A 23,171-nucleotide genomic window follows, 5' to 3' on the forward strand; every position below is an offset into this window, starting at 1 on the left:
GTTAAAGGAAATCAAGGACGCAAACAAACTGGGCAACACAATAATAATGGGGGATTTCAATTACCCGCATATAGACTGGGTTAATGTAACATCTGTACACGCAAGGGACATAAGATTTCTTGATGAAATCAAGGACAGCTTCATGGAACAGCTAGTTCAGGAGCCGACAAGAGAAGGAAAAATACTAGACTTAGTCCTTAGTGGTGCTCATGATCTAGTGCAGGGGGTAACGGTACGAGGGCCGCTTGATAACAGTGATCATAATATGATCGGTTTTGATATTGGCATTGAAGGAAGTGAAACTAGGAAATCAAGTACGCTAGCGTTTAACTATAGAAAAGGTGATTACGACAAAATGAGAAAAATGGTGAAAAAAAGACTGAAGGAGCAGCTCGCAGAGTAAAAAACTTGCGTCAGGCGTGGATGCTGTTTAAAAACACCATCCTGGAGGTTCAGGACAAATATATTCCACGTATTAGAAAAAAGGGAAAAAAGACTAACGTCAGCCGGCGTGGCTAAACAGTAAGATAAAGGAAGTCATTAGAGCCAAAAAACAATCCTTCAGAAAGTGGAGAAGAGAACCAACTGAAAGTAACAGGATAGATCATAAGGAATGCCAAGCCAAATGCAAAGCGGAGATAAGGAGGGCAAAAAAGGACTTTGAGAAGAAATTAGCGTTGGAAGCAAAAATACATAGTAAAAAATTTTTTTAGATACATTAAAAGCAGGAAACCGGCCAAAGAGTCGGTTGGGCCGCTGGACGAAAATGGTGTTAAAGGGGCGATCAGGGAGGACAAAGCCGTAGCGGAGAAATTAAATGAATTCTTTGCTTCGGTCTTCACCGAGGAGGATTTGGGGGGGACACCGGTGCCGGAAAGAATATTTGAAAGCGGGGGAGTCGGAGAAACTAAACGAATTCTCTGTAACCTTGGAGGATGTAATGGGTCAGTTCAGCAAGCTGAAGAGTAGTAATCACCGGGACCTGATGGTATTCATCCCAGAGTATTAATAGAACTAAAAAATGAACTTGCGGAGCTACTGTTAGAAATATGCAATCTGTCCCTAAAATCGAGTGTAGTACCGGAAGACTGGAGGGTAGCCAATGTTACTCTCCGATTTTAAGAAGGGTTCCAGAGGAGATCCGGGAAATTATAGACCGGTGAGTCTGACGTCGGTGCCGGGCAAGATGGTGGAGGCTATTATTAAGAATAAAATTGCAGAGCATATACAAAAACATGGACTGATGAGACAAAGTCAGCACGGATTTAGTGAAGGGAAGTCTTGCCTCACCAATCTAATGCATTTTTTTGAGGGGGTAAGCAAACATGTGGACAATGGGGAGCCGGTTGATATTGTATATCTGGATTTTCAGAAGGCGTTTGACAAAGTGCCGCACGAAAGACTCCTGAAGAAATTGCAGAGTCATGGAATCGGAGGTAGGGTATTATTATGGATTAAGAACTGGTTGAAAGATAGGAAGCAGAGAGTAGGATTGCGTGGCCAGTATTCTCAGTGGAGGAGGGTAGTTAGTGGGGTCCCGCAGGGGTCTGTGCTGGGTCCGTTGCTTTTTAATGTATTTATAAATGACCTAGAGATGGGAATAACTAGTGAGGTAATTAAATTCGCCGATGACACAAAATTATTCAGGGTCGTCAAGTCGCAGGAGGAATGTGAACGATTACAGGAGGACCTTGCGAGACTGGGAGATTGGGCGTGCAAGTGGCAGATGAAGTTCAATGTTGACAAGTGCAAAGTGATGCATGTGGGTAAGAGGAACCCGAATTATAGCTACGTCTTGCAAGGTTCCGCGTTAGGAGTTACGGATCAAGAAAGGGATCTGGGTGTCGTCGTCGATGATACGCTGAAACCTTCTGCTCAGTGTGCTGCTGCGGCTAGGAAAGCGAATAGAATGTTGGGTGTTATTAGGAAGGGTATGGAGTCCAGTGTGCGGATGTTATAATGCCGTTGTATCGCTCCATGGTGCGACCGCACCTGGAGTATTGTGTTCAGTACTGGTCTCCGTATCTCAAAAAAGATATAGTAGAATTGGAAAAGGTACAGCGAAGGGCGACGAAAATGATAGTGGGGATGGGACGACTTTCCTATGAAGAGAGGCTGAGAAGGCTAGGGCTTTTTAGCTTGGAGAAGAGACGGCTGAGGGGAGATATGATAGAAGTGTATAAAATAATGAGTGGAATGGATCGGGTGGATGTGAAGCGACTGTTCACGCTATCCAAAAATACTAGGACTAGAGGGCATGAGTTGAAGCTACAGTGTGGTAAATTTAAAACGAATCGGAGAAAATTTTTCTTCACCCAACGTGTAATTAGACTCTGGAATTCGTTGCCGGAGAACGTGGTACGGGCGGTTAGCTTGACGGAGTTTAAAAAGGGGTTAGATAGATTCCTAAAGGACAAGTCCATAGACCGCTATTAAATGGACTTGGAAAAATTCCGCATTTTTAGGTATAACTTGTCTGGAATGTTTTTACGTTTGGGGAGCGTGCCAGGTGCCCTTGACCTGGATTGGCCACTGTCGGTGACAGGATGCTGGGCTAGATGGACCTTTGGTCTTTCCTAGTATGGCACTACTTATGTACTTATGTACTTATGTGGCCAAGGATGGGGCAAGACGTAGGGGCTCAGGAAGTTTATTCCAGGCGTAGGGTGCAGAGAGACAGAAGGTGCGAAGTCTGGAGTTGGCAGTAGTGGAGAAGGGAACAGATAAGAAGGATTTATCCATGGAGCGGAGTGCACGGGAAGGGGTGTAGGGAAGGACGAGTGTGGAGAGATATTGGGGAGCAGCAGAGGTGAGTACATTTATAGGTTAGTAGAAGAAGTTTGAACAGGATGCGAAAACAGATAGGGAGCCAGTGAAGGGTCTTGAGGAGAGGGGTAGTATGAGTAAAGCGACCCTGGCGGACGATGAGACGGGCAGCAGAGTTTTGAATCGACTGGAGAGGGGAGAGGTGACTAAGTGGGAGGCCAGCAAGATGCAGATTGCAGTAGTCTAAACGAGAGGTGACAAGGGTGTGGATGAGGGTTTTGGTAGAGTGCTCGGAAAGAAAGGGGCGGATTTTACGGATGTTGTAAAAAAAGAAACGACAGGTCTTGGCAATCTGCTGGATATGAGCAGAGAAGGAGAGAGAAGAGTCAGAGATGACCCCAAGGTTTCGAGCTGAGGAGACAGGGAGAATGAGAGAGCCATCAACAGAAATAGAAAACGGGGGGAGCGGGGAGATGGGTTTGGGGGGGGAAAATGAGAAGCTCGGTTTTGGTCATATTTAATTTCAGGTGGCGTTGAGACATCCAGACAGCAATGTCAGACAAGCACGCTGAAACTTTGGTTTGGATGCAAGGTGAGATATCGGGGGTAGAAAGGTAGGTTTGGGGAGTCATCAGCATAGAGATGAGATGGTAGGAAAAGCCATGGGATGAGATTAATGAACCAAGGGAAGAAGTGTAGATAGAAAAGAGGAGGGGACCAAGAACAGAACCCTGAGGTACGCCGACAGGCAGAGGGATAGAAGTAGAAGAGGATCCACCAGAGTGAACACTAAAGGTGCGGAGGGAGAGGTAGGAAGAGAACCAGGAAAGGACAAACCCCTGGGATATGAACTGATTGGATTGTTTCTTGTTCTTTGTTGCCATGTAATCTCTGGTTTCTTAGCTGTCCAATCTCTTACCTGCCTACAGCTTCTGGTTTGGAACCACTCCAGCCTGAGTCCTGTTCAGCAGTACACAGAACACCTTGCAGCAGTAAAAGCCATCGCATGGTCTCCTCATCAGCATGGGCTGCTGGCTTCAGGTGGAGGGACGGCCGATCGCTGCATCCGCTTCTGGAACACCCTGACAGGACAGCCATTACAGTGCATTGACACTGGCTCACAAGTCTGCAACTTGGCCTGGTCCAAGCATGCCAACGAATTGGTAAGCCTTCAGTGGGAAAGAGGGAAACTGTGGAGCACAAGAGCAGGTCTCATCACTGATTCTTATGATTCGTAAAGCTGTTTATCAATTTTTCTGATGTGTCCTACAGGTGAGCACCCATGGCTATTCACAGAACCAAATCCTGGTCTGGAAGTATCCCTCTCTAACCCAAGTAGCAAAATTAACTGGGCATTCCTACCGTGTTCTTTATCTGGTAAGTTAAATGCTGATCTGTCTCAGCTTTTCATTCCCAGTAGATGCTAAAATCTATAAGAATAAACAACCAGAAAAGGTGAAAACAAAGGAGTTTGGTAACAACATTTTCTAATTGTCAAGCTTCAGTATGAAGTATAAAATTGTGCATATCAGCCAAGTATTAATTAGAACAAACTGGAAACTGTCCAGCAAGAGAAGACCAAGAGTAACATGGAAGCCTTGCTGCAGTTCTTCAGGTCACGATTCACTGGAGGGGCCCAATAAAAGTGAGTTTGTACATGTGAGAGAGAGGGGATAGAAAGGCCCCAGGTAGTGTAAATGAAGGCTTATGGCACAAGTTCTTAGCCTGATTGCAGTTAAGCTATAAGAAGCAAGAGAACTGCCAAGTCAAAAAAAGATGTTTCCTCCACGACCCTCCAGACCGGTCAAGACGCATGGGTTATGTCCTCCTACCAGCAGAGGGAGACTGAGAAACACTGAGCTTTTGAATACTGTATATATAACCTGTGCAGTACATCCACTAGCCAGTATTTTCTCAGTCTCAGCAGAGGTAGATGGACAGCCTGTGCAGTCTTCAATAGTCTGGTGAGGTAGTTTGATTATTCAGTTGAGGAGTTTCCTCTCTTATTGCCTAAGTTATTAGTTTGGACTACTCCCTGTACGTGGTAAAAAAAAAAAAAAAAAAAAAAAAAAGTGCTTCGGGGCCCTGGGTCCGGTGGGGCCCAGTTCTTCCCCCTGGGGTGTTACACCTGTGTTCAGGTCCCTCCCCCTGTGCTGCTCTCCTTGGAGATGCTGGCAGCGTTGTGCCTCGGCTGCTTTCTATGATTGTAGCCTTGAGAGCCCCCCACTTTGCAGCTGCCAGACAGAAAGAAAGAAAGAAAGAGAAATTGGGTGATATCTCTTTAAGAGCCGTCTGAGGCTTTATGTAGATAGGAACGGACGGCAGGTTCGTTTCCTATCGCTAGCGAAAGAGAGCAGAGCGATTTTTTGTTGGGGGGAAGCTGTGAGAGACAGCGTGTGCGCCGCTCAGCACAGCGGGTGGTGTGCTTCGAGGGCATGGCAGGCAAACTGCTCCGCTGTCGCGCGTGCTCGCGCCGAGGCATAGAAGCGCCGGGAGGCCAGTGCCGTTTGTGCGGCGAACCAAAGCAGGCCTCGCCGATGGCGGCACCCCCGGTGTTGGTGGCGGAGGCCCCAGCTAGTTCGGGGGCATCGGGGACAGCAGGAGCACCGGCAGGGACGGTTTCAAACAAATTTAGTTTTGGCGGGAACGGCCGCCATTTTGGATTCCGCGCGTCCCGCGGAATCAGCGGTTTTTGGCCCTGCTGCTCCCGGGTCGGCGCCGAAGGGGGTGCCTGAGGGTACAGGAGGCGTTGGTTTTCCTCTGGATTTTGTTTGGACCCTTTTTCAAGCCTGGAAGGCTGGTCCCCCATCTTTAGGGGAGGGGACTAGTGCGGCGCTGGCGAAGAGGCCTCGGTTTGAGTGGGATGACGAGGAAGGGTTCTCCCCTGTAGGATCCGAAGGTGTTTTCAGTGATATTGGGGACCCTGAGGGGCTTGAGGGGCCTCAGGATCCGGAGTTGGTGGTCCCGGGGGAGGATCCCTCTGTAGTGCGGATTTTTCACAGGGAGGAGCTTGCGGAGCTCATTGAGCAGATTTCTTCCACCCTCAAGTTTGATCAGCCAGAGGCGGTTTTGGGGGAGGCTAGACAGGTGGATCCCTTGGTTAAGGGGATTCAGCGGCAGGCTAGGTCCTTTCCCATGAATAAGGACATCCGGGATATGGTGTTTCAAGAGTGGCATTCGCCGGATTCTCCCTGTAAAGTGTCTAAAGCTATGTCGAGACTGTACCCTTTCCCACAGGAAGATAGAGATGCCTTTAAGGCTCCCACAGTGGATGCAGTGGTGACAGCAGTTACAAAAGCCACGGCTATACCGGTGGACGGGGGGACTGCTCTCCGGGATCCCCAGGATAGGAGGCTTGAGTCCTTCCTCAAGCGGAGTTTTGATCTGTCGGCCCTGGCCCTGCAAGCCTCGATTTGTGGGGGGCTAGTTGCGCGGGCGTGTTTCCGATGGGCCGAGAAACTGCTGGATGATTCGGTGGAGGTTGGGACCTCCGGGGTACAGGAATTAGCCAAATTGGAAATGGGATCGTCCTTTTTGTCTGATGCGCTTTATGATTTGCTCCGTGCTTCGGCCAAGAATATGGCTATGCTGGTGGGGGCACGTAGGGCACTGTGGTTGCGAGGTTGGGGTCGCTGACGCGGCCTCCAAAGCTAAGCTTTGTTCGCTTCCTTTTAAGGGGTCCATGCTTTTTGGGGAGGATTTGGATAAGTTGGTGCGTGGACTCAGCGATGCCAAGGCCCCTCGGCTTCCGGATTTTCGTCCAAAAGGGGCGTCCAGGGGTACTTCCTCCGAGGCAGGTTTAAGGAGGCTCGCCGGTATAGGCCCCGGGAGGACTAGTGGGCCCTTTAGAGGTCGGTTCTTCCAGCGAACTCAGTCCTTTCGGGGGAATCGGCGCGGAGGGCGCGATTTTCCGCGGGAGGACAGGTTTCGGGGCGTAATTCGCAATGAAGGTGTGCGGGCCCAGGCTCTGGTTCGGGTAGGGGCTCGGCTGAGTCTGTTTTACCAGGACTGGGCCCAAATCACATCGGATCAGTGGGTCCTCGAAGTGGTGCGAGACGGGTACGCTCTGGAGTTCGACGGCTCGCCCCCCGAAAGGTTTCTGGAGTCCCCTTGTCATTCAAGGCTCAAGCGGGCAGCAGTGCGAGACACTCTGGCTTGTCTGATCAGTCTGGGGGCGGTGGTACCTGTTCCCGCTGCTCAACGCCGCTTGGGCTGCTATTCAATTTATTTTGTAGTCCCAAAGAAGGAGGACGCCTTTCGGCCTATCTTAGATCTGAAGGCAGTCAATGCGGCTCTCAGAGTCCCCTCTTTTCGCATGGAGACATTGAGGTCGGTCATTGTCGCGGTGCAGGAGGGGGAGTTTCTCACGTCCTTGGATCTGACGGAGGCTTATCTACACATCCCCATTCTGGCCGCTCATCAGCGATTTCTGCGCTTTGCGGTTTTGGGAAAGCATTTTCAGTTTTGTGCTCTGCCTTTCGGGTTAGCAACGGCTCCTCGAACCTTTTCCAAGATCATGGTGGTAGTGGCGGCAGCCTTGCGGAAGCAGGGGATTCTGGTGCACCCGTACCTGGACGATTGGTTGATTCGGGCCAAGTCCCAGTCGGAGAGCGAGGTGTCTACGGCTCGAGTGGTGCAGTTTCTTCAGTCTCTGGGCTGGGTAGTTAACTTTGGCAAGAGTCACCTGGTGCCGTCGCAGTCGCTGGAGTACCTGGGGGTTCTATTCGATACCAGGAACGGTCGGGTCTTCCTGCCAGGCCCCCGGATTCGCAAGTTGCAGGGTCAGATTCGTCTATTTCTGTCGGAGACGGCTCCGACGGCCCGGGAGTATCTGCAAGTCCTGGGGTTGATGGCGGCCACCATAGAGGTAGTTCCGTGGGCTCGGGCGCATATGCGGCAGTTGCAGTCAGCTCTTCTTCGTCGATGGGCGCCCCTGTCGCAGGAGTTGGATGTCCGCCTTCAGCTGCCGGTAGCCCCACGCCTCAGTCTCCAGTGGTGGCTAGATCCAGGCAATCTGAAAAAGGGAATGCCGTTGGAGGCTCCGCAGTGGGTGGTTCTTGTCACAGACGCCAGTCCTTCAGGGCTGGGGAGCTCATTGTCTCGGTCAGGTAGCTCAAGGACGCTGGTCTCAGGTAGAAGCTCAGTGGTCCATCAATCGTCTGGAAACCCGGGCCATTCGACTAGCGCTTCAGGCGTTTCAGAGTGTACTGATGCAGAAAGCAGTCAGGGTGTTTTGTGACAACGCCACCGCCGTGGCTTATGTCAACCGTCAGGGGGGCACAAAGAGTCAGGCGGTCGCGGAGGAGGCGGCGCTGTTGTGTCAATGGGCGGAGGTCCATCTGCTGGCGCTCTCCGCGGCGCATGTGGCTGGAGTAGACAACGTGGAGGCAGATTACCTAAGCAGGCATGCTCTAGACCCCGGAGAGTGGTCGCTTCATCGGTCGGTGTTCAGTCGCATTGTAGCGGTCTGGGGACTTCCCGTGATGGATCTGATGGCAACGGCCCGCAATACTCAGGTTCAGAGGTTTTTCAGTCGTCGGAGGGATCCTCGAGCGGAAGGCATAGATGCGCTTCTAATGCCGTGGCCGCAGGAGTTACTGTATGTGTTTCCCCCGTGGCCGTTGGTCGGTCGGGTGATTCAGCGCATCGCTCGGCACCCCGGACAAGTGATCTTGTTAGCCCGAATTGGCCACGTCGGCCGTGGTACGGAGATCTGGTGCGGTTGGCGATAGCGGATCCTCTGCCGTTGTCAGATTCAGGGGTGTTGTGTCAGGGACCGATAGTTATGCCAGATCCGGATCGGTTCTCGCTTACGGCCTGGCTCTTGAGAGGCACAGGTTAAGGAAGAAAGGTTTTTCGTACAGAGTGATTGATACAATGTTGAGTTCGCGTAGGCAGTCCACTTCACTGGCGTATATCCGGGTCTGGAGAGTCTTTGAGCATTGGTGTACAGGTAGGCAGGTTCTTCCCTTTCGGGCGTCGGTGACAGATGTCTTGGAGTTTTTACAGGATGGTATGGACAGGGGTTTGGCCTTGTCTTCTTTGAAGGTGCAGGTAGCGGCTTTGTCGTGTTTCCGTGGGAAGCTCCAGGGAAGGTCGTTAGCTTCTAGTCCTGATGTGGTTCGATTTTTGAAGGGTGTTAAGTTACTGCGCCCGCCCCGGCGTCGGATGGTGCCTCCGTGGGATTTGAATCTCGTTTTGGAGGCTTTGGTGAGGCCACCGTTTGAGCCCTTGGTTTCTGTTTCAGATAAGGATCTTTCCCTAAAGACGGTGTTCTTGGTGGCTATTACTTCAGCTCGTCGAGTGTCAGAACTTCAGGCTTTGTCGTGTAGAGAGCCCTTTTTGGTTTTTTCTAAGGAGAAGGTTTCGTTGCGCCCGGTGCCGTCCTTTGTGCCCAAGGTGGTTTCAGAGTTTCATGTGAATCAAGTGATTTCTTTGCCAGTGTTGGGTGACTTGGCGGGGGATGCGGAGCAGCGTCGACTGGCCAAGTTGGATGTGCGTAGAGTCTTGCGCTGTTACGTCTCCAGAACTCAACACTATAGGCTTTCTGATCGTTTGTTCGTTCTCCATGGTGGTGCAAGAAAGGGCGCGGCAGCTTCCAAAGCTACGATAGCTAGATGGTTGAAGGAGTCCATTGCTTCGGCGTATTTGCTGAAAGGCCGCGTGGTTCCTAAGGAATTTTCGGCTCATTCTACCAGGGGAATGGCAACCTCCTGGGCGGAGAGTAGTATGATTCCTCCGTTAGATATTTGTCGAGCGGCGGTTTGGTCGTCATTGCATTCCTTTGTTAAACATTACAGGATTGATGTGCATGCCAAGGATGAGGCAGGTTTTGGGGCTGCGGTGTTGACCTCTGGCCTACGCGGATCCCGCCCTTAGGATCTTACTGCTTGGGTACGTCCCATGCGTCTTGACCGGTCTGGAGGGTCGTGGAGGAAGGTGAAATTAGATCTTACCTGCTAATTTTCTTTCCTCTAGACCCTCCAGACCGGTCAAGGCCCGCCCTGTCTGTACTGTAGGCCAGGAGGTCGGTTTGTCTGTTGTTCTATCTTGGCAGCTGTTGAGTGTGGTTTCTATGGTTTCAGACTTGGTTTGTATAAGTCTGGTCAGGTGTGACCGTGTTTGTTAGTCCACCTGTGGAAGCACACACAATTCAAAGGGCACAATGAAAGATATGAAGAAAGTGTCCAGTTGACAGTGACCACGTACGGGGTTGTTAGTTCTAGTTGGTGTTTTGGTTTTCTCTGCTTTGTCAGGGTTATACTGGCTAGTGGATGTACTGCACAGGTTATATATACAGTATTCAAAAGCTCAGTGTTTCTCAGTCTCCCTCTGCTGGTAGGAGGACATAACCCATGCGTCTTGACCGGTCTGGAGGGTCTAGAGGAAAGAAAATTAGCAGGTAAGATCTAATTTCACCATGTTAGACCAATGTCACCAAGAAGGTGACACTGAAATGAAGAGCCTACACCACCACTTTTTTTTTTTTTTTGAGTGCTTTGGTATGCCCCTTACTACAGATTGAGCCACGTAGTATTTCTCTGTCTCCCATGGATGGTGATGGGTGGACTATGCAGCTTCTGGATTGGTTTCTGATGCAGCTTCTGAACCCATTGGAAAACTGTGTCAGTAGAGCAGAGGGGTACCTCGTTTTGGGTTTATCCTCCACAAAATAACTAAAATAAATAAACTGGAGCCTGGTGGTACTCGGAGGAGTCCAAGTCCCTCTCCCCCCTTTTCATCACTGCTGCTTTGTTTCAAATCCATAGAGGAATTTAAAAAGAAAAGGAAATGTTTTCTAAATGGATGTAAATTTCCTTAGCTAAAAAAGAAAAAAATAACTTAAATTGCCATGGCAGTTCCTAGCCATATTGTAATGACTGCTTATGATAGCAGGTGAGGCTATACACCTGCTCTACTAGGGGAAGCTTTCTTTTTCTCCAGCCATAACTGAGGGAATTTTGGAGTGTTTGAAGGATGGTGTAGAGCTTCCTTGAAGAAGGTGCAGGTTGCAGCCTTGTCTTGTTTTTGAGGGCTTCTTAATGGCAAGTCTTTTGAGTTCTCATCAGGATATCGTCTGGATTTTGAAGGGAGTTAAGTTGTTAAACCCTCTGAATTGTCAAGTGGCTCCTCCTTGGGACTTGAGCTTGATGTTTTCCTCTCTCATTCAACTCCTTTAGAGTTTTTAAAAATGACTTCCTTAAAAGATGTGACTCTGAAGATGGTGTTTTTGTGTAAAGTGGTCTAGATTCTATATAGGATTGGTCAGAATCTCAATATAAACCCTGAACCTCCAATTCTGTATCACAAACTCCATACTCCCCAACAGCGGAGCTATCCCTCTTACAACACACTATACAAAAAATATTCAAATTGTGGTTATCACCTCAGGAACGGCACACACTCATTTCAATGCCAAACACTTTGTTTAAAGCAGATGGATTTTTGTTTGTGTGATGACTCTATGGGATGTGGAAACCACTAGTCGAGCAGTTTTATTTTGGCTGCCAAGGGCCTGCTTTCAAATAGGATCAGATGCTTTGCAAAATAACACAAAACCCTGCAAAAAAAACATTCAAAACCTATATAGCAAACTTACCAAACCGTAATAGTCCTAACCCACCAGACAGTCCTGTAAATATGACACTAGGCCCTAGAGCACCAATAAACCTACTACTGGGTAATTAAAACAATCTGTACTTTTATAGACACTACATGATAACAGAACCGTTGTATCGCTCCATGGTGCGACCGCACCTGGAGTATTGTGTTCAGTACTGGTCTCCGTATCTCAAAAAAGATATAGTAGAATTGGAAAAGGTACAGCGAAGGGCGACGAAAATGATAGTGGGGATGGGACGACTTTCCTATGAAGAGAGGCTGAGAAGGCTAGGGCTTTTCAGCTTGGAGAAGAGACGGCTGAGGGGAGATATGATAGAAGTGTATAAAATAATGAGTGGAATGGATCGGGTGGATGTGAAGCGACTGTTCACGCTATCCAAAAATACTAGGACTAGAGGGCATGAGTTGAAGCTACAGTGTGGTAAATTTAAAACGAATCGGAGAAAATTTTTCTTCACCCAACGTGTAATTAGACTCTGGAATTCGTTGTCGGAGAACGTGGTACGGGCGGTTAGCTTGACGGAGTTTAAAAAGGGGTTAGATAGATTCCTAAAGGACAAGTCCATAGACCGCTATTAAATGGACTTGGAAAAATTCCGCATTTTTAGGTATAACTTGTCTGGAATGTTTTTACGTTTGGGGAGCGTGCCAGGTGCCCTTGACCTGGATTGGCCACTGTCGGTGACAGGATGCTGGGCTAGATGGACCTTTGGTCTTTTCCAGTATGGCACTACTTATGTACTTATGTACTTATGTACTAACCTTAAACCTCAATCACACATGCAGAACATGGAGAGACTTTCACCTGATATAAAATAGGGGACCACAAAAACTGAAATGGAGAGCCCCCCTCTCCTCTGTTTAAGAAAGCCTGACTCTATAAGCATTGCAGTGCTGGTAAAAGAGAAACAGAAATGCATTTTCTCCTGCACTCTTCAATATACAGAAATAGAAAATATGCACATTTCCCAAAGTAGACACATCCTAATCCTTAAAAAGTATTTTAAAATATTTTTCTACATTTGTTTATTTCTTTTTTAATTGGGATGGTCCCAGTCTCTCTTCTACTTTCCTTGTGTTAGTCTTCTCCTAGATTATTTCCCATGTTTGCCTTGCCATTTCTTCTCTCTCTTGCCATCTTCTTTTCCTTCTCTACATCTGTCTGCCACTGATGGGGGTTTTTTTGCCACTTTTCTCTGCCTTTTATATGCAGTGTCACCTTTGATTTAATTGATCATAGTATACTTCTCATTCGTTTGGAATCTATAGGATTTTCTGACACGGTTTTCCTCAGTGTCTCTCCAGGCCATTCCTGATGAGTTGGACCGGGACAGCAGATTTAAATTAAAAAAAGGCAGGAACTTAGTGAGGGTGTCTTGGCCCTTGGGTCTCCTGCTTCCCGAAGGTGTACACTTTGGTCCACCGGGTCTCCCTCCCCTCCATCTGCCTTTTGGAACATGTTTGTGCCTTGGCTCCCTTCCCCAGTCTTCTTGGGAGGGGTTCCTTTAGTTTCTTCCCCATGGGTTGAATGGGATTGCCAGAAAATAAAAACAGTAAAGTGAGGGGGAGGCACTCACCGTTCCCGGCTTCATACCTGTCTCTCCTTTCTTTCATTACCTCCAGGCTATTAGTTTAATCTGTTATTCTCTACCCCATTCATATTGCCTCTCTTTCACCACCTTTTTAATCCCATTTCCACCTTCATTTAACCCCTTCAGAGACCCATTCCCTTCCTCCAGTACTCTGCCTCAAGACCCCCATCCCATTTCAGTGCCTCTCATCATCTTTCCAGTCTACTAGATCTTTCACATTATGTCTTGGCTTTCCCCCACACTTCATACACTCTTATCTCTCCCATTTCACACCCTCACTCATTCTCCTAACCCATCAACACCCTCCCACTCTTGCTTGCTTTTTTTTTTTAATTATTTTCCAGACGTCATAAAAATACAGTGAGCACATTAAATCAGCAAGTTACTGTCAGAATCAAACGAGAAAAAACAAAATGCCCCAGATTGAGATCTTGCAGCCAAAGGCAGCTTAGTAATGACTTTTCCTTTTTTCTTTAATAAAGAAACCCCGCCCTTATCCCCTGAACCTTCTTTCAGCCCATTTACACCCATTCCGAATCCTCAACATCCACTTCTTCAATAACCATTCTCCATTCACTCCCTCCACATCCACACTGACGAAAACCCCCTCCCCCCCCCCCCCCCCCTCACCGGTCAGGCATCTCCAGACATCGTTTCCAAATTAGAGCATACTGCCTATTGTCCAGTCGAGTAGAATTGCAGTATATAGTTTTCTCATGTGTACCTACTTCCTTCATTTTTACACCCCAGCAGTCATACGTAATAGTATCTGTGCTAGTCCAGAACTGTAAAACAGTCCTCCGTGCTAACAACAGGGCCACATACACAAATCGTCTCTGAGCCTAAGGCCCTGCTCTTCCATCAAGGCTTGGTCTCCCAAAAGTATAGTGGCGTAATCCCACTTCAGTTCTTGTTGTATCACCTTATTAATCAAATTAAGCACCTCGTTCCAAATGGCAAGGTTATTACATTCTAGAAACGCATGTACTAGTGTACCTTTCCCCTTCAGACATCTGCTGCACCTATCAGACTCCCAGAGCCCCATCATAACTCCCTTATCCCTTGAAATGTATGCTATATGTAGTATTTTAAATTGAGTTTCCTGTAAATCTGCAGATTTAACCATTTCATAAAGTGTCCGAAACAATGCACAGAACTGTGGGTACGTATAATCCTTACCCAAATCATTATTCCACTGTTGTGACACACACTCCAACCCCTCCCTAGGCACTTTCATTTTCACTTTCCGATACCAAGTTGCCAACTTATTTAAAGTGGTAGGCACACGAAGGAGCATAAGGTCTAAATCTCCATATGCCCATACCCCCCCAAACCGCTTTTCAAACGTAGACCAATAGTGCCTTATTTTTAAAAAGGGAAGCATATGCATATTTGACAAGGCCCACTCTTCTTTAACTCGGTCAAAACTGGGAAAGGAGCTCACACCCTCACCCAACAGCCGACCGAGAGTATTATACCCCTTCACCCCCAACTCCTAAATATAGAAGCCCCCAATCCCGCCGGAAAGTCCATATTACCTACTAGGCCCAAGAAAGGGGAAGCATACGGCGTTTTCCCTTGTCGACCCCTCCACCAGCACCATGCCCTTCTCAACGGTCTGAGAAAGCCCAACTTAGATTCCACCGGAGAATGCTTGTTAGATGAGTGATGCAGAAGATTTATGACTGAGAACGGATGCCCCCATTCCTCTAGCCACCCTGGCGGGGAATAACGGTGCACCCCTGTAATTCCCTCATGAATAAACCTCATGAGTGCAGCCACGTTGTACAGCCTGAGGTCCGGAAGGTTCAGCCCCCCTGGTTCTTTACTCTGAATCAATTTTTGGTGCCCAATCCCCGCCCCCCTGTGGCGCCATATGAAAGAACATATAATTGAACAAAAAAGCCTTTCATCCCTCCTTAAGATCCATATAGGCGCTGCTTGTAGTGGGTACAAAGCTTAGGGAGCATAATCATTTTTACCAAAGCCACTCTACCCATTAAAGACAGGGGCAGATCTTTCCAAAGTGCACATAGGCCCTTTATTTTCTCTATTGGTTCAATAACATTGCATTTATAAAAAAAAAAACCATAGGATTTGTACTAAGAAAAAATCCCCAGATAGTGCATGGGGCTCTTAGATGGCGGAATAGGTAAGCCCGAGAGTTGTGGAATCACAGCGTCCCCCGCCAGAGGCAGGAGTTCTGACTTAGTGCAATTTACCCTTAGGCCCGATAAATCTCCAAATGCTTTCACTATATCCAGCACCTTTGGTAAGTCTCTAGGGGCATTAGCAAGATACAGCAAAATATCGTCTGCAAAAAGATTAATGCCTGCATCCTGATTCCCCATCCTCACCCTCTGTATTTCATCGCTGCTCCTAAGCTTAATTGCTAAGGGCTCTATAGCTAGCAAGAAAAGAAGAGGAGAGAGGGGGCACCCCTGACGTGTGCCCCTATGTAATGAAAAACTGTAAGGTTCCCATTGATCACCAGTTGTGCTTTAGGTACTGTGTATAGAGCATTGACCCAGTCCACAAACATCCCACTAAAACCAAAGCTCTGCATGGCACGGATAAATATTGCCAAGAGATGCTATCAAACGCTTTTTCCATATCAAGCCCTGCTATAGCCCTAAGCCCCCTTTCCCTCTATGCTCATGGATAGCCGACATAGCCCTAATAAGATTCATTGAGGCATATCGGCCAGGCACGAACCCCATCTGATTCACTTGTACCAGAGTGGGTATTACAGTGTTTAGTCTACGGGCAAGTATCGCTGCTAGTAGCTTGATATTTTGGTTCAATAGTGAGCTGGGTCGATAAGACCCCACTTGAGCTACATCTTTACCTGGCTTTGGTAGTAATACGATATGAGCTAAGTTCTGATACAAACTTGCACCTTCCTGCCCCAGCCCATTAAACATGGCTCCCAATGGTTCCAGGATTATATCAAATAGTATACTATAGTATTCGGGGCCAAACCCATCCGGTCCCGGGGCCTTTGTAAGCTTCAGAGTCTTAATACCAGATCTAATTTCCTGCCCATTTATCGGAGAATTTAAAATAGCTCTCTGGTCATCTGTAAGTGTCAGCGCTATTATGCTCTTAAAAAAGGTGTCGCAATCCACCCAACTAAAATCCCTTGCCTCATAGAGAGAGCTATAGAACTTCACAAATTGTTCCCGAATCTGAGGCTCAGAAGTATTGACCTTTCCCCTGCCATCCTTTATAGTGGTAACCACTTGCTTCTTGCGTGGCGGACGTACTAAGTTGGCCAATAACTTCTCCGCTTTGCTGCCCCATTTGAACAGTTTGAATAGCTGAAAATAAATATCCCTTTCCACCCTCTGTTCTAGGAGTGTGTCAATCTGTCTCCTTATCGGTGTCACCTTGCCCTTAACCTCATCACTCATTCGCAACACATGATGTCTGTGGAGCTGCTGGTATTCCTGTGAGAGACTCAGAAGCTCTGCTTCCTTTTTCTTCCTCTGGAAAGAGGTGTATGCTATTATATAGCCTTGCACTACTGCTTTAGACGCTTCCCAATAAGTGACAGGACCTACATCTGCTGGGGAGTTAAAGGTCTGATATTCCAACCATTTTTCCCTCAGGTAACTATGAAACCCCTTATCCTTGTATAGGGAAGAGGAAAATTTCCAAACCCTGTCTTTAGTATCCTCAGTGAAAGAAATATGAACTGTCACTGCAGAGTGATCAGAAATAGCTACCTCCAGAATATTAGCTGCTGTAGCGCACGAAAATAAATGCTGGGACAGCAATAAGTAGTCCAGCCTTGTGTATATATTGTGGGGATGTGAGTAGAATGTGAACTCCCTATCATGAGGGTGAAAAATCCTCCATACATTGATCACTCCCAACCTGGACACCAGAAAATTGACTCCCCGTGACTCTGTGTTCCCTGTACATGATTTAGGGGGTTGACAATCCATCAATGGGTCTGCTAGTGTGTTGTAGTCCCCACCCAGGATTATCTGATAACTTGAGTAGGGTATCACTTTAGCTACTATCTCCGAAAAAAAACTTATGGGAGTAAACGTTCGGTCCGTAGATGTTACAAAAAAGTAGGAGTCGGCCCCAAAGTTCCCCTAGGAGAATGACAAACCTTCCTTCTTTATCTTGTATGAGGTTATGTAGGTGAAATGGGAGCTCTTTATGGAGCAGAATCGTCACTCCCCTCTGTCTGCTGTTATATGAGGAATATGCCACCTCCCCTACCCAACCCCTTTTTAATTTCTGATGTTCTGTCAAGGAGAGGTGCGTTTCCTGTAAATACACTATGTCAGCCCCTCTTTTTTCAGCCACGACAAAAGTTTGGTTCTTTTAACTGGTGAATGTATACCATCTACATTAAGGGACAAGATCTTCAAATTAACCATAGTGGCTTATATGGAAGGAGATGACTAGTGTTTCATACGCATTTTGGGCTCCGCAGGTCTCCCAGCACAACCTGCTAAGACCCCTTTTTCGCAACTCTACCAAAACATCAATTATGCTCAAAGCAGAAAATGCCCCCCATCCACTAATTTGCTTGCCTCCACCCACCCTGCTCCAATCCCCTAAACACCGTACCTCCCAATCCCCTCCCCTCCTGAGCCCCGCCTCCCTCTCACAAGCTTATCCCCAACCATACACACTTCATTCCCATCCACATCTTCCAACCTCCCCTTCCCTTCCCATCCCATCCCCCCGCTCTCCCTCCCTCTTCCCCCTTTAAGCTTAGCCAATTCCCCCCTGACCCCTTTATCCCCTCTCCCAGATCTAACTCCCATCCTTCCCCTACCCGAACCGCAGAGGGAGGATCCCCCCCAGACCCTGCCTTCACAGATATTATGAACATAACTGCACATCAGAAACATATAAACATCCTTAACTATCTCTTCCCCACATATACAAATGCATACATGTCCAATAACACAACCCCCCCCCCCACCCGCACAACAAGTACAATTAGATCCTGTCAGCTTCCAGAATGCTGTTAGTTCAGTGCAAGCAGAAAACCCTCCCCTCTTCTTAGAAATGACCTGCCCAAGAGAACTATTTTAAACAAGTCCTGTAACTGCAAATCAGTTCAACAAAGAGAAACATAGAATGTTAATGAAAGTAGAAAACGGGTAGAAAAGTAAGGCACCAAATACAGCTCCATGTCCTTTCAGTTTCTCAGCTGGGTGCTATCAGCCTTCCTGCCTGCAGCTTTTGCTATCACATAAGCCCATCAGTGAGTCTCCTGCTGTGCAGCTCCCTTGTCTTTGTGAAGGTTGTCCATGACTTTCTGCACCTCTGCTGCTTCCTGGAAAATAAATACTTGACCCCCCTGCCAGACTCTCAGCTTAGCAGGATATAACAGCACAAAGCATATGCCTCTCTTGTGCAACGCTGTGCAGGTGGGCACCATTTCCTTCCACAGCATGGCCACCCTTGTGGAATAGTCATTAAACAAAAGCAGCTTATGCCCTTCATACTCCGCATTCTCCTGAGCCCTATACGCCCTTAACACTTGTTCATTCTCTTGCCAGTTAGTGAAGCTTAGTTGCATTTTCAGCCTGTATCCCATATCCCTATGCGATGTGTGTGCTTGGTCACAGCAAAATTTATTCTCCCAGCCTGAGATTTAAATGATCCTGCAGCCAGGTATTAAAGAATTGATAGAGCTTTTTGTCTGCCACTGATTCTGGCAATCCTATAACTCTCAAGTTATTCCTACGACTCCTATTCTGCTCTTCCACCCTCTCAGCTCCTTTGCTTCTTTCTGCAGTAAAGTTATTTGGGCTGCCATAGCTTTTGACTCATCTTCTCCCGCCGATACTCTCTGCTCCACTTCTGTAAGGTGCTTTGTGTGTGAATCAAGTTTTGCAGTTATGCCATCCACAGCTGATTGCAGCCTTGTAAACCTGTCTTCCAGCGCTTCCGAAACCGATCTTGATATTTCCTTCACCCACTCGGGTGACTGTGCAGGTAAAGACCCCTGTACCTCTGGAGCCTCCGCCATCTTGTGCAAACTCTGCCTCTGCGGAACTTTCGTTTTTCTCTGTTCCCTTGTGGGCATTCCTTTTCAAATCGTTTGAAAAGTCACTACTCTCAAGCCCAGCAGTGGAGGTGAGTACTGATTTAATCAGGGGTCGTCTTTCACAGTGATTCTGGTTTTTAGCTGATTTAAGCAGGAAATCCTGGGAGCCTCTCTCCCTTGCTGTTGTTCAAGCAGCAGGCATCACGTGACCCCCCCCCCCCCACACACACACACACACACTCTTGCTTACTAATTGCCAGATCCTCACTGTCTCCTCAAAAGTCTCTCTCCATCTCTCCTATCCATAGCCCAAACACTCTCCAACTCAACCAATTCCCAGTCATCTTCTGCTCTGTCCCCCTAGCCCCCTCCTTTACTTCCATCATTTTCTGCTCTTTTCCCCAACCCTTGAGTCCCACTTTCTGCTCTTTCCAGGGTCTCCAGTCCATTTGACATTTCTTCCCTTTGGTCCCTGTGTGCATCTCTCGCTTTTTCTCTCTCCATCTTTGGACCCAGCATTTTTCCCACTGCTCATCTGTCTCCATGACTTCATCCACTCTCTTCCCCAATCTGTCTCTTCTCTCCAGGCCAACTCCCCTACCTAGCATCTCTCTCCCTTTCTGTCTGCCCCATGGTCAATCAGTTTGCAGTGGTGCTTTTGGTTAAGCGGTCTGCCCTGAGCTTGGAACCTGTAAGCTTCCAGTTACATAGTAGTGTCATCTGATGCTGACCTGTTAGTCTGTCGTGCTTATTATCAAGATATGGTGCCACAAAGACAATATTTTACACACACGACTTCCCAGTTCGACTGCTTCAAGAATTCAGCTCTCTTCTCTCTTGAAATTGTTCGCTTACTTTTAACAGACAAGTGGGGAAGAGATCTGTTGAGGTGGCCAGGGAGGGAATGCCTTTTTTGCTTGGGCGGAAGGTGCATAAGACTTAAGTTTTACTTTCAAAAGGCACATGTCTATCTGGGGAAATTGGAACTCCCTTTCCTCAGCGACCCTCCAGACCGGTCAGACACGTGGGTTATGTCCTCCTACCAGCAGAGGGAGACTGAGAAAACACTAAGCTTTTGAGCCTGTATATATAACCTGTGCAGAACCTCCACTAGCCTGTATTTTCTCAGTCTCAGCAGAGGTAGCAGTTGACAGCCTGTGCAGTCTCCAATAATCTGGTGAGGTAGTTTGTCATTGGGTTGTAGGATTTTTTCCTTCCAACTTTATTCTGTTGCAGTACCCTGTACGTGTGTGTAAAAAAAAAAAAAAAAAAAAAAAAAAAGTGCTTTGGGGCCCTGGGTCTGGTGGGGCCCAGTTTTCCCCCTGGGGTGTACACCTATGTTTGGGTCCCTCCCCCTGTGCATTTCTGTTTGCTTGGCAGCTTTGTGCCTCGGCTGCTTTCTCAGTATTGTAGCCTTGAGTGCCTTACAATTTCCAGATGCCAGAATTAGAGTACTGTGCCTTTAAGGTCAGTTATTCTATTTCATTTTGCTTGCCAGCTTTGTGCCTCGGCTGCTTTCTCAGTATTGTAGCCTTGAGTGCCTTACAATTTCCAGATGCCAGAATTAGAGTACTGTGCCTTTAAGGTCAGTTATTCTATTTCATTTTGCTTGGCAGCTTTGTGCCTCGGCTGCTTTCTCAGTATTGTAGCCTTGAGTGCCATACAATTTCCAGCTGCCAGAGTTGGAGTACTGTGCCTTTAAGGGCATTTATTTCTTTATTTTCAGCGGACCGAACGGGGGTTTCGATTCCTTGCTGGAACGAGAGAGCAGCGCTTGCTTCAGTGCTTTTGCAGTGTGAGTGAGTTTTTGGTTTGGCGCGTTTGCGGAACAGCTTTTCCCTTCCCTCGTGGTTTATGGCGGCCCAGCTCCTCCGATGTCCGCGCGTGCTCGTGGCGAGGGGTAGAGGCGCCGGGCGCTCAGTGTAGCTTTGCGGTGCACCTATAAAGGTGGCTGCGGCACCCCCCGACTTGACCGCGGAGGGATCGATGGTGTCGGGAGTCTCCGGGTCAGCGGGAGCGTAGGCAGGGCCGCTGTCAGCGGGAACAGTTTCGGCGGGAACAGCCGCCATCTTGAGTCTGACGCGGCCCGTGGAGCCAGCTGTTTTTGGGCCGGCGGCCTCCATTTTTGGCACAAAAGGGCCTAATGACGGTCCAGGAATGGTGGGCTTTCCTCCAGATTTTGTCTGGACGCGGTATCAGGCCTGGAGATCGGGACCCCCCCCCCCCAATTGGAAGAGGGGGCTATTTCCGTCTTGGCTGAGAGACCACGGTTAGAGTGGTCAGAGGACAGGCAATGTTTTTCTCCTGTAGCTGCAGAAGCTGTGCTTAGTGATCTGGGGGAGTCAGATGGAATTGACGGCTCTCAGGAGCAGGATTGGTGGATTCCTGGAGAGGATCCTTCAGTAGTGCGGATTTCCATAGAGATGAGCTGTCAGAACTCATAGATCAGGTGTCGTCCACCCTTCAGTTGGTCCTGAGGTGGCTTTGGGGGAACTGTCCAGGATCCGTTGGTGAAGGGCATTCAGCGTCAGGCGTGATCCTTCCCTATGACAAGGATCTCCGGAGATGATTTGTCAGGAATGGGATTTGCCGTGTAAGGTGGCAAAGGCAATGGCAAGGCTTTATCCCCTCCCTCAGGACAATAGGGATTCTTTTAAGGCTCCCACGGTAGATGCAGTAGTGACGGCAGTAATTATAGCTACGGCTATCCCGGTTGATGGAGGAACGGCCCTCCGTGATCCTCAGGATAGGAAGTTGGGATCTTTTCTCAAGCGTAGTTTTGTTTTGTTGGCTCTAGCCCTGCAGGCCTCGGTTTGTGGGGGTCTGGTAGCTCGGACATGTTTTCGTTGGGCCGAGAAGCTCCTGGATGATTCGGTAGATGTTGGTTCTTCTGAGGGTCAGGAGTTAGCCGACTTGGACATGGGTTCATCCTTTTTGTCTGAGGCTTTTATGATTTGTTGCCTACTTCAGACAAAAAATATGGCTATGGTTGTGGGTCTCTGCCACTTAAGGTAGCTATGCTCTTTGGAGAAGATTTGGACAAGTTAGTGTGAGGTCTTAGTGATACCAAGGTTCTATGGCTTCCAGATTTTCGGTTCAAGGCAGGGGCCAGAAACTAGTTCCTCTCGGGGACGGTTTAGGGAGGCTCAGCGGTATAGGCCGGGCAGATCGAGTGGGACCTACCCCTAGCTGTCTGTTTGTCTGTCCAATTAGATTGTAAGCTCTGTTGAGCAGGGACTGTCTTTTCATGTTATTTGGACAGCGCTGCATAAGTCTAGTAGTGCTATAGAATGTTTAATAGTAGTAGGACCTCTAGGGGTCGGTTTTTCCAGCGCGCACAGTTCTTTCGTGAGAGTCGTCGCGGAGGGCGTGGCTTTTCCGCAGGAGGTTAGTATTCAGGCCGCAATTCCCAATGAAGGTGTGCGGGCTCAGGCTCTGGTGCATGTTGGGGCTCGGCTGAGTCTGTTTTATCAGAGCTGGGCCCAATCAGGTCAGATCAGTGGGTTCTCAAGGTGTTTCGAGGCGGATATGCACTGGAATTCGAAAGCTGTTCTCCCGAAAGTGTTTCTGGAATCCCTCGTCGGTCTTGGAGCAAGAGGGCAGCAGTGAGGGACACTCTGCGGTGGCTGCTCGCGTTGGGAGCCGTGGTTCCTGTTCCTTCAGATCAGCAACGCTCAGGGTGCTATTTGATCTATTTTGTGGTCCACAAGAAAGAGGACACTTTTCGTCCCATTTTAGATCTCAAAAGGGTCAATGCGGCACTCAAGGTGCCCTCTTTCCGGATGGAGACGTTGCGTCGGTCACTGGTGCGGTCCGGAAAGGAGAGTTTCTCACTTCCCTGATTTGAACGGAAGCTTATCTTCACTTCCTTCGTGCAGCCTTTTGGTTCCAAGTTACAGGGGTCCGATTCGTCGGTTCCTGTGCAGAGAAGCGCCGACGGCCCGTACTTATCGTCAGGTCCTGGCCTGAGGCGGCGACCATAGAGGTAGTTCCGTGGGCCAGGGCGCACATGTGTCGGTACAGTCAGCTCTGCTCAGTCCGTTGGTCCCTCTGGTCGCAGGACTTGGAAATGTGTTGTCCGCTGTCGGTGGCCCCTCATCTCAGTCTCCGCGGGTGGCTCAACCCGCGCAATTTGGGAAAAGGAATGCGTTGGAGTCCCACAGGGG

The 23,171-nt window shown here is 48.4% G+C and overlaps 1 protein-coding gene across 1 annotated transcript in view; it reads left to right on the plus strand.

Moving 5' to 3' along the window:
• LOC115480935 (fizzy-related protein homolog) overlaps nt 1-6,402 on the plus strand; it is a 114,250-nt gene extending 107,848 nt beyond the window's left edge. Inside the window, 3 exon segments of the mRNA XM_030219920.1 lie at nt 3,696-3,929; nt 4,039-4,143; nt 6,004-6,402. Coding sequence (XP_030075780.1) covers nt 3,696-3,929; nt 4,039-4,143; nt 6,004-6,402 — 738 coding nt within the window.
• Nucleotides 6,403-23,171: the final 16,769 nt, after the last annotated feature.

The sequence above is a fragment of the Microcaecilia unicolor genome, chromosome 11 (assembly GCF_901765095.1).
Source record: "Microcaecilia unicolor chromosome 11, aMicUni1.1, whole genome shotgun sequence".
Taxonomy (NCBI): Eukaryota; Metazoa; Chordata; class Amphibia; order Gymnophiona; family Siphonopidae; genus Microcaecilia; species Microcaecilia unicolor.